The sequence below is a fragment of the Centroberyx gerrardi genome, chromosome 18, assembly GCF_048128805.1.
Source record: "Centroberyx gerrardi isolate f3 chromosome 18, fCenGer3.hap1.cur.20231027, whole genome shotgun sequence".
NCBI lineage: Eukaryota > Metazoa > Chordata > Actinopteri > Beryciformes > Berycidae > Centroberyx > Centroberyx gerrardi.
Genome location: NC_136014.1, coordinates 18,702,462 through 18,716,247, shown reverse-complemented (window position 1 = coordinate 18,716,247; position 13,786 = coordinate 18,702,462). Strand labels below are relative to the sequence as shown.

The following is a 13,786-nucleotide window of genomic DNA, read 5'->3' as shown; positions in this document are numbered from 1 at the left end:
AATCTATGTGACAACACATCCACTTACACACACAGACTGTAATATTATTGTTTGCTGAAAGATCATTATTGCATTATTATTCAATAAAAGCCACACTATAATGTAACTGACCATCTACATTTGGGTATATTCACGTTTCCTCTTGTAGAGTTGAATTTGTAGATGGAAAATTATGTTCACAAACATTACAAATGCTGTCACATAAGGCAGAAACACAGTAGAAGAGTCAGATGTGCATGTTTTGAAATGCACCAAGTATTGTCAATGGTCTAACCGAAGCAGCATGTAGAAACACATTGACATGTCTGAACTTCATTCAATTTTGGAGCATTAATATAGGAGTGAAAAAGTTGTTTCTGGAGCCACAGTGACTAATGATTTTTTCAAGGCAACAGGACTTAAAAATGTAGATTTCAAGAATATTCTACTTGTTATTTATCTTGATATGTCCATATCATTATACTAGTTGCCAATTACACAACCTAGAATGACATATTTTGATCCCCTTTCAGCTAAAAGCAAGGGAACAAATGCAGGTATTTCCTGTGGTGAGAAAACTAAGCAGGTCATTTAGCTAGTAGCATACAGATGTAAGGTATGCAGACAAAATATAAACAGAGCATTGTCTATCTGGTCCACAAGCAGCTCTCCAAACATACAATGCAGACTGTAGAACAGGCCAAAAGACATGGTTTATGCCACTCTAAAGAGAACATGATATAGTAACATTAGTCATCCTAATGGTGAATTGCAGGTGCAAGTGCTGCTGACGCTTCAAATCTACCACCTGCAGTGCACCATAGAGGCATCATGTGCTAAATGAGGCGAATCAATTATCGCATCCAGGGCATTTGAGCCTTTACTGTCAGTCCGTCCTTGTATCAAAATCTCTCGCAGTATCACTTTCAAAATGACAATCTAATTAATGTTCAATCGAATAAATCATTAAGCCAGTAGCGAGCCAACAGTGTTTCAAAAGGGGCGTCATACTGCAGGCACAGATTGGACCTATAATCTAAATCACACACCTTCCAGTCCCATGTGTCTCTTTTTACAAGGATGACTGCTCGCCATTCTTTTCTGCCTCCTTTTCTTTCTTTGCTATGCCTCTCTATTCCTGTTCTCTCTGTCTCTTTGTTCATCCCTCCCTACCTCGCTGCCTCTACGTCCGCTAAAATCTGCCCTCCCTTTCTGTAAATCCCCCCTTTTTATTTTCAACCTCTCCCGCTTTTCTCCAATTTCTTCTTCTCCCCCCCCCCCCCCCCCGTCCTCCTTTTCACGCCCTTCCCCCCTTTGTCCTTCCCTCATTTTCTCCACAAGTGTGTATGTATGTGAGCGCTGGCCTGTTAGTCAGGGCAGACCTTGAAGTGTCATTTTCTCTGTCTGCTGAGATAAATGTCCCAGCAAAGGTGCTTATCACCCGTTTACGGGGAGAGGAGGGGGGGCTGGGGGAGGACGAGGACGAAAGATGAAGGTGGAAGGAGGATGAAAGGAGGGAAGGGAAGGGAAGGGAAGGGAAGGGGTTAGGGATGGATCCTGTCTGTGTACAGTGTTGGGTAGTGGATGTGTAGTGGAGCAAATTGGCATAACCTCCTTCAACCTGTTCCCTTTCTCCCTTCTGAGGGGGACGGACAACCACACACACACACACACACACACACACACACACAATAGACACATTGGCACACAAACCCAATGTTTTCGACAAATTTGACTGTCTGGCAGTAAGAGGAGGGCGAGCTGATGCCTTTTCACTCCAAGTGACAAAACTGAGGACATCGCCAGTTGTTCAGTCATGACTCCCCAGCTTCTAAAGACTTCCCCACCCTCCCTTCTCTGGGTGGATACCAGACTTATGATAACACTGGAAAGGTATCTGCAAGGCTCCAGCTACACATCTCATTCTATCTCACTCACACATAATGGCTTTTTCCAAATGCCAACAGCTAAGCTGAAAAAAAAAAAAAAAAAATGAAAAAGTGCTGAAAGGTGAGTGGGTATGCAGTGTGTACTCAGACAGCTGCATGGTTATCAACCTTGAAGTGATGTTCTTTTATTCAAACCAAACTGTCATCCGGCAGACGGGAGCTTTATACTACACACATCAACTCATCCTGCCAAACAGAAATACGACCTTGGAGACAGAGCCATAAACACTGACTAATTCGTCCTTTTGCAACCAAAACGGCACGACAGCTTCTAAAGTGCTATCTCACCAACATTTGTACACTTTCTGAGGTCAAAGTCAAGCATATGATATCTATTTCATTTCAGGCAGTTTAATTACTCTATTATTATACTATTTTCAAGGCAAATTCATTAAAGGGGCAATATGAGCATAAATTCTGAAACGCGGATGACATGATGTGAGCACAAAGTGTATGAACATTACATTCCTCCACAAATTCCTCCAGTAATTTTCTCCTGTTTGTTACGTGAAAGGCTAACAGTTTAGGCAACTACAACAACATTGGTTGAGGTGAGGCAGCTACAACAATTTGGTTAAGGTTAGGGAAAGGTTTTGGTCGTGGTTAAATAAGGAAAACTTCAGCTAAAAATTAAAACTTCGCTCATAGTAGAAATGTTCTTGGTATGAGCAGTGAATCGATCCCCATCCTCCACCTGGATCACAATGCCTTTACTTTGACTTTGACTTTACTATTTCTATATCAGACTACTACCTGTTTCTAGTCGTGCCTCCTTCACATAGGCTGATCCTTTCAGGGTGGAAAAACATATTTCTCTCACTTTTTATGTACAGAGCACCAGAGCATATATTTGCATTTTGAGACGTTGTGCTCATTTCTCAAAATTTCAAGAGACCAGGCCTGGAAATACCAACCATGTAAGGCCAAAATTGTGTGTGCTGTCAACAGTTGGCAATTTACAGAGACTTTTGTCAAAATTGGCTTTTTTTTTATTAATTAATATGGGGAAAACATGCTAGAGATATGGGGGTGCTTTGATTAAAAATGTATTTATCTTTATTATATTTTAATACACAATATTTGTTTTACTCTATAAAGGCGTATAAGATGTACGCACAAAATATATGTACAGAAGTCTGATTTGATGTGTAGAGCCAAAGTCTTACGTGGTGGTAATTGGTGCCTGACCTTAAGAAATGATTCATACAGTACAATGGAGGCCTCGCAATTATGCATACAAGGGCCATTATAGAGCTTGAAGCTTAAGGCAGACTTTCATCAAGATTTTTTTTTTTTTTTTTCTCTTGGTGGGGTGAAAAAGAAGTTGGACAAGCATTTAATTTATGTCACACTAACACTCTGCTGAAATTGGCTTTAGGCATATCTGGGGACCTGACCTCATCAGAATACAAATGGGTTCCACCATAATTTAGAAAAATATTTTAAAAAGTGATAAGTTATCAAATTGTGTCCAGAGATAGCAAAGTGGGAAATCCCCTCCTTTTGCCCCCAGCGGCCTAGGATTGAATCCCCCTAGAGCTTTGAACCCTCATACTCCCCTGCTGCTTTCCAACCATTTAAATAAAGAACAAACTACAATGTGAGAGAACGCCCACTCTCCTTTGTTAAAAAATAAATAATTAAATGCATATACAAATAGCCAATTAAGAGTTAAAGCAGATTTAGAATGTGGATGAGAAAGGTTGCAGCATATGAAAACACCTCTAGCATGACTACGGTTCACACCTTATCGAAGTGGTAAGATGCTGTTGGCAGTGTGGCATCGGCACCCCGAGGTGAACTTTAGGATCAGCCAGACTTCACACATTTCCATCATTCCAACCGGGGAGGAATTAAACTGGCGAAAAATAGACCACATATGCCCCTATGTTTTGTAATTTCCTCTTTCGCAAAATGATCTTGATCTAATTTCTCTCGTTCGCTATGGGCATATTATATATTAGTGGCTGAAGATAATTAGCGCATCAACTGCAAAATGAAGGGTTTCATCTCAAAACGCTGTTTTGAAAGGTTTTATCGTTCCAGTCACTGGAGAAGGCACAGTTGTTCTCACTTTTCAAACATAACCGCAAGGTAAAGGAACATAATGCTATCCTCAGGGTGCGAGGTTTAATGTAGGAAGGGAGGGAGTGTCAATGCCATTCACTTTCTCTTCAGCAATCACTACCTATGATTAAACTGTAAAAGCCATATGGTAACCTATTATTTCAGTGTCACTAGATGGATATGGAGCAAATGAACAGATAATTGCATGGTGTGTGTGTGTGTGTGTGTGTGTGTGTGTGTGTAGGTGGCGAGGGGGGTAAGAGGGAGACAGGGGGGGAAGGAAAGAAAGTGAAAAAAAGAGAAACAGTGAGAGAAGGGAGAGTGTGTGACATGTGAGACAGACAGAGAGAGGGGCGGAGAGCGACATCCATGTTGTGCCAAGGATAAGCCCTACCGCATGAGCAAGACTGATTTGAAACCCTGCTGCTTGGGTCAAATCCTTCCCTACTGCGTCCTGCTGTCTGGTTCAGGCCCGCAGAGACGCAGTAGGGACCGCGTCCGCTGACAAACTGCTGTCTCCTTCGCCCAGCAGCACTCAACAGCTGCTTGAGGAAATGCTGGTGGTGTTCCCACTGTTAGATTAGATTAGATTGGATGAAACTTTAATGATCCCCGTGGGGAAACTGGCCTGTCTCAGTAGCAAGTAATCATAGGATACATGAAGAGAAGAATAGAACATATAAATACAAATATAGCAAAAGGAGGTTACATAAGCATACTCATATAATTTTTCTTTAATTTAATGCAAACTGCCATTTTGAGCACTTAAAGGATAATTCCGGCCACGGTGAAGGTTAAGCCCATTTTCCAGCGTGGCCACTCTCCCTTCCTGTTTTTTTTTTTTTACATGTAATTATCAGAGAAACTGCTATCATGTGACTTATTTCCCTAGATGCCTTTCAAAATATCAAAACCATATGAAAACCAAATTTCTGAGATGGAAAGTGTAGTAAAATAAACCATGGATGAGATATGGCCTCGCCTAATAAAGCATTAAAGAAAAACATTGTTCTGTGAATGAAAAGTAGTTCCTATCCAATTACATCTGAACGTTTTTGAATTAATCCGCAAATTCAGAAAGCTGTCATTGGACAAATGCCTATGATGTTATGGAAAAATGTAATGATTGGAACAAGGAAGTAGGCAAAACAACTTAGTAGCATAGATGTATCATCAGAACAATGTTAGATACTGAAATAAACAAATAAATAAATAAACCTCTCTAAACGCTAACGTGCCCACCTTGGCCAGTTTTACCCAAAACTCTCACCATGATTTTTTTTTTTGCACATTTTTGTTTATATCAGTCCCACCCTAGAAAGCACCTTTCACCAGTTACTACCATCCCACCTCATTTCAAGCCTCTCAGGTGAGGAGGAGACTTTTTCCCTAAAGTAGTTTCTATGGAATGGATTAGATTAAGGTGCTATAAGCAAGTTTTATTCTTCGACATGTAGACGCACATCAGTCTGACCTGACGATAATAAAAAGCTTGTTTCTACGAGACCCATTTCAAAATTTCTAAACTAAATAATATAAAATGTAGCCTGTCTACGAAATCCCTCTGGCTACAGGTTACCACAACAATACCCAGGAATTTCCTATGGGAGAGCGTGGGCTGTAAAAGTGGGCTCAACATTCACCATGGCTGCAATTATCCTTTAAAAACCATACTTGCTTCTCAAGGCTGACAGTAGCGCATCGTTTCCGGCGAAAACATTATGAAAAAAGGGGAGCCAGCACTATAATGAGTGATGTCACCAGTGATCTCTGGTGGACACACAGCTTCAGCCATCAGCGCAGGCCTGGAGCCATCACCGCTCTTCTCCTCTGACAGCGGGGAAAACACAGCCACTTATGTGGGCGGTGGCATCTTGTCAGGGAAAATGCAATATGCATTAGACACAATCCAATCTGTCTCCAGAGTGTTGGTGTGTGTATGAGTGTGTGTGCCCGGCTGTGTATCTGTGTGTGTGTGTGTGTGTGTGTGTGTGTGTAGATGCAGCAAAAAGGCAGAAAGAGGAGAGTCTCAGTGGGATCACTTGGCGCTGGGCTGGCACACCGTCAGACAAACACACTTCATTACAGGCCTATTTACCTGATTAACTGGGCTACTTTATCAGCTGCACGGCGCTCAGCAAGACATGTTTGTCAGCTACACCCCATCCCAAAAAGCTCTCACACACACACTCACAGCCACACACAGTTTGTGTACAAACACAAAGACTGACTTACTGTTCAAATGACCGGCCAGCTTGCTGAATCAAGACAGTGTGCCTGAGATGACAATCCCCGTCTCTTGGCAGACAGAGGATGACATCAAATAGGCCTATACCTCCCTGTAGTCTTGAATTGATGTCACTTCTTACGAGCTGGACAGATGGGTTGACGAGCTGAATAATATATGCTGTATTTCCTTTTTTTCCCAATGGGGAATAGCATTTGGATAACCTTTTTGTGTAATGGAATGTAGGAATCAAAAAGGAATAAAGCCTCAAGCTCGAAGATGAGAGAGAGAGAGGACAAAGCCCACCTTGAAACATTATCATTAAAGTAAGGTAATGATTTCCTTTCTCTCTTCTTTCTGTGGATCTCTCTGCAGGCTATTTGAGAGCAGAAATTCATAGTTTCCCAGTACTTATTCTTAAAAGTGCTGAACTGAACTAAATCCATATGCCTTATTCAACCCAATTATACGTATATCCCACGCAGACAGAGCTCTGAATTGCAAAAACACCCTTTTCACACTTAAGACATTGATTACAGTTGGCAGGGTAAAAAAATAAAATAAAAACAACAACCACAACAGAAAGATTATGTTACGAAAAGAAAGAAACAGCATATCAATGGCACTGTTGCTGTATCGCTCTAGGGGCAACGCTGCATAGGGGCAACAATGTTAGCACTATAATTTTTCCCTAAAGCTTGTCATAGTAAAACATTTCCATTTCTTTCCTCTATGTTTGCCTACTGGGGGACTGCACCGAGCCAAGCTGGCCTATTTGAATTCAGATCACAGGCAGAGGAGTTTGGCAGGGCTACGCTCCCGGTCACAACCCAGACGAGAGGGCCCTGTCTGGGCCAGGGCCCCGGTATCACAACGCTGCATGGAGCACTAGCAGTGGCTGGCTGGTACACACACACCCTGACACACACACGTACACAAGCGATGCCGCACGCATAAAGAAAGGCGTTCAAAATATATGCAAACGTACAGTACATATGCAGACACAAACGCACGCGCACACGTACACACAGAAACAGCGACTGATGCACATATTCGTTGCTTTTCACACCTCGCATACGTGCACACACACACACACACACACACACAGTGTCTGGCACACGCGTCGCAACCGGGCTGGCTCCCATGCTGACACTACATCTGTCTGTGTGATACCACGGCAGACCTCTGATCACAGGTGCTGTCATGTCTCATGGGCTGGGTTAAAAGAAGACATGCCAAACAGAGGGTGTGTTGGGGAGGGGGGAGGGTGGGGGGGTGTATATGAGAGAAAAAAGAGGGAGGGAAAAGAGGTAATAGAGAGAGAGAGAGAGAGAGAGAGAGTGATGAGACAGAATAAAAGAGAAACAGAGATAAGAGACAGAGAAATCATCCGCATCCTAAACCTGGCACAGATACCAGGTAGAAAATCGGGAGCAGACAGGAACGTTGTTGTCTGTTAGTTGTCGCCTGGCATGATCTTTGATCTCCTCAAACAGTCTAAAATATCTGTCAGGTTGCATTTTCGTTCTGGTAAACAGAGCAAGAAAATTGCTAGCTTTTTAGCCCCCACTGGAAGACAAGACATTCTATAGAGCAGTGTGTTTACTTCAATAGAAACATGACATCCTGAGACTTCTATTTCTGATCGTTCCATTATTTGAGTCCGAAAATACCTTCATTGCGAAGCGCAGTGAAGCGATTTCCATGGAGTCTGGGGTTTTCAAGTCATGAAACTCCACTATTGTGCGTGAGGAGGAGTCTTTGTACTTTGACCCCCATCTACCATAGAGAAGTGCATCTCCGCAGAGTAATACATGCTAAGGCTGTCAGAATGAATTTCAGTAATCGAATTTCAGTCAAATGTCAAAAAGTCATAAAGGATTCCCATAAAGAAGTCCCAACCTGCCCGTTGAATGCATCAAAAACTTTTTATTTTTGTTTTTCAGACGATTAAACTGAATGCATCACCGGCTCCTGATGCCTCATTTTCTGTCGCTGTCACGATACACTTCTGCTCGCCTGCTAGTTTGTTTTTAGCACACACACATGCTCGCTAGCAGCATCATGGCAGAAAACACTCAGCCTGACGAGGAGATTACTACTACTCCTAATTTAAGAGGCAGTGAGTGTTTGGAAGATATTTGGATTCCCCTCAGTAAAAAGGCAAGACTCAACCAGTGATTTACTCTTATCTTCTGTCTCGCGAATTTAAAACAAAACACCAACCCAACCCTTTAAAGTGGCTGAATAACAGCAAAAAACGCAGGCTGTGAAATACCTCCAGTTGAAATACCTGTTTAGAATGCATTGTCCGTTCATAATTGATAACGGTTCTAAATTTTACAGCACCAAATTATCATTGTTTTTCATTCTGGCGGCTTTAGCGCTTGCTAGTCATGCTTTTGGCGGCCGTCAAACAATTCTCTACGCAGGAAAAACCCTGTCAACCTTGACATTATAGATGTAACTCATAATGAATTCTAAATACTGATTATGCTATTGATAGGTTTCAACATTTACACCTCCTGTGGGCACTAATGCAGCCCTGTGTGCCCAGTGTGTGTGCCACAAGTGCAGTGTACAGACACACATTTCACACATTTATTCAGCCCTCTTGTAAATTGGAAGGGCTACAACATTTGCCACAAATGCACTGCATGTGTTTGGGAAGAAAGTCAAAGATCCAATTAGCTCCTGACTCTCCTCCTAATATGTTTCCTCTCCAAGCCTGTGCAGATTATGAAAATAGAGCAAGTCACACAATTATGCATCCTCCTTATTACCTAAATGTCACATTTTCTATCTGTGAGATGGATGTGGCATGTAATGCGTTTATTCCAGAAGACAATGGTGGAAGAGAAATGAGCAGGGAAAAATAGCAAACAAACAAATAAACACCAGTGCTCTGTTCAGCTGGGCTGCTGGTGGGAGGCAAAGACACAGCATAGACAGTGTCAGTGGTGGAAGGAATACACAAATCCTACACTTGAAGCTGCACTATGCAAGATTTTTATATGAAAATACACCCGTCTTATCAGTCTAATTTCAGGTTAATTTCAGGTGCCGAGTGTGATTACTGGTGGGAAATCTTGTCAGCACACAGGAACTGACAAATTGAAACTTAAGAGTGAAATATAAAATGTTCTCCTGGTCTCCTGGACTCACCAATGATGGTTGAACTTGCCGCTATCTGATTTTGTTTAACCCCTACCAGCCACTAAGACGAAGAAATTTAGGTTCGAGGAGTGTGCACTTTACTGACGTCACATTATATGATTTCTGGGTAATGAAGTCCTTCAAACTTTGTAAAGATCAAACCTCCCACTGCGACTTGGGGCCGCCAAAGTGCGAAGAAGCCTAGTGCATCCTTTAAATAAAGGAATAGCCTAAATACCCAAATATCCGAGTACCCATTCATTCAAGCCTATGTAAGCCTATACAAGGAATTGTTATGAGATACAGATTTCTTGTATTATTGTTATTATTAGTAGTAATAGAAATAGTGGTTGTAGTAGTAGGATCCAAGTATAGTCTGCCAAGCTAATATCAGTCATAGCAGTAACCCTTATTGACAGAAGTAACTTTGGCTAGCCTGCTATGCTGATATGAGAAGTCTTAGATATGAATGGCTTAAGGATTTAGAGGGTTATGCAATTTGATACATTTTTCTAATACCTCCCTAGGAAATAGCAAATATTGGATGAAATAATATCACAATAAAAAGTGTAGGCCGATTTCACCAAACAGTTTTCAACAAAGACAAAATAGCTTATTTACATTCCAGTGGAAAGTCACCTGCAAAGGCCAATCATTGTAATGTAAATGTATAACCTCTGTTACACTCCCCGGGAGAGCATTGATCTCTATCATTTCGTCCTTTTGTCTCATCATGCAAGCACTCTTCTCTGTGGTACGGTATAGTGTGATTTAGATCAATAGCAAGTGCCATGTGTGAATACATCTCAGTGGTCGTTTGATATTGTCACTTGGGAGCTCCAGGGGAAACTTAAAAGTATAGAGGAGAAGGGAAATACGCTATACTACCAGCATGACAAATACAATTCAATTTCCTCCAAAGTGCTACAATTCATTTTGGAAAAAAGAAAATATTGAATGCAGTTCGAAGCCCAACGTTGCAAATAAAGTTGATTCCTTCATCTTAAGTGTTACTGTTTTCTAAGTGAAATTCTTCAGATAAGAACTAACTACAAAAATATGCTATTGTGAATTGCAATTTCATGTGAGTAATCATTATGGAGCACAGAATCAGTCTAACTCAAGGATTTACTTACTGAAAACTTTGCTAATTTGAGGCAGAATTAAAATGAATAATAAATTCTATCTAGGGCAGTCATTTTCTGTGCACTGTGCTGAAGCCACTTAATCCCACAATGCAATGGGGTGCGGCCAGTACGCAATAAAGTGCACACACAGTCTTCAAATAGCTCTGTGGTGAAATGTCTCAATGGCAAAGTTTCTGTGTAATTGCTCAAGGTATTTGGATTTTGCGGCATCTTGCCTCAGTGTGCCTCAGGAAACAGCACAGACATCTGTCTAATTAGCGCTGCAACATGCTGATCTTTGCCACCATCTAAGGGAATTTTATTTTTATGACTGCAATCAGTATCTTATAGCTCCTTTTTGTAACAACATGCTACAAAACAACCGGAAAGACCAGGAGGGAATTCAAACAGTTTTCAAACAGTATTTGAACCGTGAAACAGACATTTGGTGCAATACAGTAAATCTTGACAGCAGCGGCCACATCAGCACATTTCGCCACACCCAAAGTCTTACTGTACAAAAGTAAAAATCAACTGCTGAACAGGCTGAAGCTTTGTTGTACTGTGTAGCTCCAGAACTAGAGGCTACACCCATAGTCCCACATCCATCGGCGACACACACTCGCTGAACTCCCAGAGACGACCATTCAGAGTCAAGTGTGTGGGAGGGAAGAGAAAGGGATGGAGGAAGAAGGCTGGACGGGAGATGGGAGTGTGAGATTGTGAGTATGAGTGTGTGCTGGTGACTATATGTTCTCTTTCTGCGGGTGGAAGGACAGTGAGGCACATTGGCCCCGTTTGAATGGCAGTGTTCCTTAGCCTGTACACAGTCTTTTTTTCCCCTTTTGTACAGATACAGCAGCCTGGGAGTGCTACTAAAATAGACACCGCTAGTCAGGTGGTAAGACAAGGTTAACTCAATCGGACAGCCCCAACTCCCTGACTTGGCTCCCATTGGACACTCGGCTCTTTCACAACAGCACAGACATGTACATTGTCCCAATGTAAAATTAACTCTGCTTTTCTTTAATATTGATGACTCTGTACTTTTGCCCATATGTCTCCATGTCCTATTTCCTCTGAATTCCATGTGCACTCAAGACAGGTTATTTTAGGATTCATTCCCAGACGTTTAGATATGTAACATAAAAGTTACTTGTCTTTTAATTATGAAAGGTACAAGCTCTCAAACATATGCTCCAGTGTGTTCTGATTTAATTGTAATTTCCACAGGAGGGGCAGGTTTTAGGCTGTACCTGCTCTACCTATTCTCCAAAACAGCAGTCTACAACACAGGCCCTGTTCCATGTCCAATACATGTTGATCCATATTCTCTGCAGACTTTTTTAATCATTAACACCTCATTATCGTGTCCCTGGCCTTCTGCTTTCACACCAAAAACTGCAGGTGGTAACAACCAAGTCGCCAGATAGTAATTATCCCTCCTCAAAGTAGGTTTCTTTACACACCTCAAGTTCCTATGAAGTACTTAAAGCCCTCTTCTGAACCTTGAAAATCTCTGTAAAATAGTGAAAAAAAAAGAATCTTAGCAGAACAATAGTCCGATAACATACCCTCCCACGGCTCAGAGTGTCCCTATCTCCTCCGTCTCATAAAAACTTAATGCGGCCAAGCTCTTAAAACCCAGACAAGGAGAGCCCATTTCACCAGCAGACAAGTTCAATTTCACTCCAGAACCTTCTTCAGAAAAAAAAACAATGCATCCCTTTTTCCAAAGCCACTTGGCAGAAAAGTGAAATCCTATTAAATCTTTCAGCAAAGCTTCCATAAATATTATGAAGAAAGTGTCCCAAGTCACACTTTCTCCTCATCGGCTAAAACGGAGCGCTGTCCACTTCCTTGGAAAAGCTATTGACTGTTGCTACTCTGCTGTCACTTTATAACCTTCTCCTCCAGGATACCATAACTACAGATATTTCAACTCAAAACCGTTTCATTCCATCTGCTGTAGTCCAACAACAGTTGTACTCCATCTTTTAACTTCCATGAAAACACTGATGAAAAGCAACACTGCACTATTCCATAACCGCAACCGAATACGGTGGTCAGCACAAAAATCAGCACAGTTAACCTCTTAAAAAGGTCCTTCGCAAAAAGAAATCGATAAATTTCACTTCTGACAAAACCAATATGATTTTAGAATCCTCACTATGAGAAAGACTACCACTCACCACATAGAGAAAAATAATTGGAAACCAGCCTCACCTCTCTCACAAGTGCTAGCCCAGAAGCCAGTGCCGGTGCAGTCGCAGACGAAGCGGTTCCATCCTTCTTTACAGGCGCCGTTGTTCTTGCAGGGGTTGCTGTCGCACTGCTTCCCCGTCACCTTACTGCACGAAGACCTGATGCCCGTCACGTTCTGGGACTGAGCGATCTGCCGGATGTCCTTGCTGCGTCCGTCAATGAACAGGTCCCGGATGCAGCCCACGTAGCCGTAGTTGAGCATGGCGGTCCACAGCTCGGTGGGGAGCGCCAGGCCCGCCCGGTTGTCCGGCAGACCCCCCAGGTAAAGGTCCCCCTCCAGGTCCAAAATCTCGTTCTCCCCACTGGCCGTGAATGGTGTCCGGCGGCTGTTCACTGAGATGATGCCTGGAGGAAAGGAAATCTGTTAAATACTGCCCAGACACTGCGAAATATACATCGAAACAAATCTAAACATCTAATCCACTCTAAAATCGTATTTTTCTTGAAACAACTGAGAAAAAATCTGCCAATGGTGTGAGAAAATATCACTTGTTTATACTGCAAAATCAACTTCAGAAAGAAAGAAAGTTCTTGAATCGAGTATCATTTTGTACTAGTGGAGTGATCTGCCATATTCTGCCTTATTTGAAATATGTGAAACAAGTGAAAATGCACTGGAAAGAAGTGATATCATTACACTCCACTGGCAGAATTTTTCACTTCCTTCCTTCAAGACTAAATGACTTGGACATGTTTTGCAGTGTGTATGTTCCCTGGGTAAAAGCAACAAACCACCGTAAAACAGAGTTAATTAAATAAATATTCTGGACACTCTAAATACTCCCTAACAAGAGTAAAATTACAGTCACTCAATATAATTTGAATCTTGCAGCATCTTCCCTCAACGTGTCTAAATATAGCACTGAAACCTGTGTATCTAATTCTGCATCATGCTGAAGCTGGAATCACACTTAATCCATAATGCAGAGTTCTCTGGAAGGATCCTCTGGCTCAAATGTATTAAGATGAAACTGATTCCACATGGTTACTGACTATAGTATTACAACTTTTTTACT

General features: G+C 41.9%; 1 protein-coding gene across 3 annotated transcripts in view; it reads right to left on the bottom strand.

Annotated features, from left to right (window-relative positions):
• Window positions 1–13,786, bottom strand: part of nrxn3b (neurexin 3b) — a 259,015-nt gene that overhangs the window by 172,708 nt on the left and 72,521 nt on the right. For all 3 annotated transcript variants that reach the window (XM_071924920.2, XM_071924921.2, XM_071924923.2), the window contains one exon: window positions 12,732–13,115. In XM_071924920.2, coding sequence (XP_071781021.1) covers window positions 12,732–13,115 — 384 coding nt within the window. The remainder of the gene's footprint in view (window positions 1–12,731; window positions 13,116–13,786) is intronic.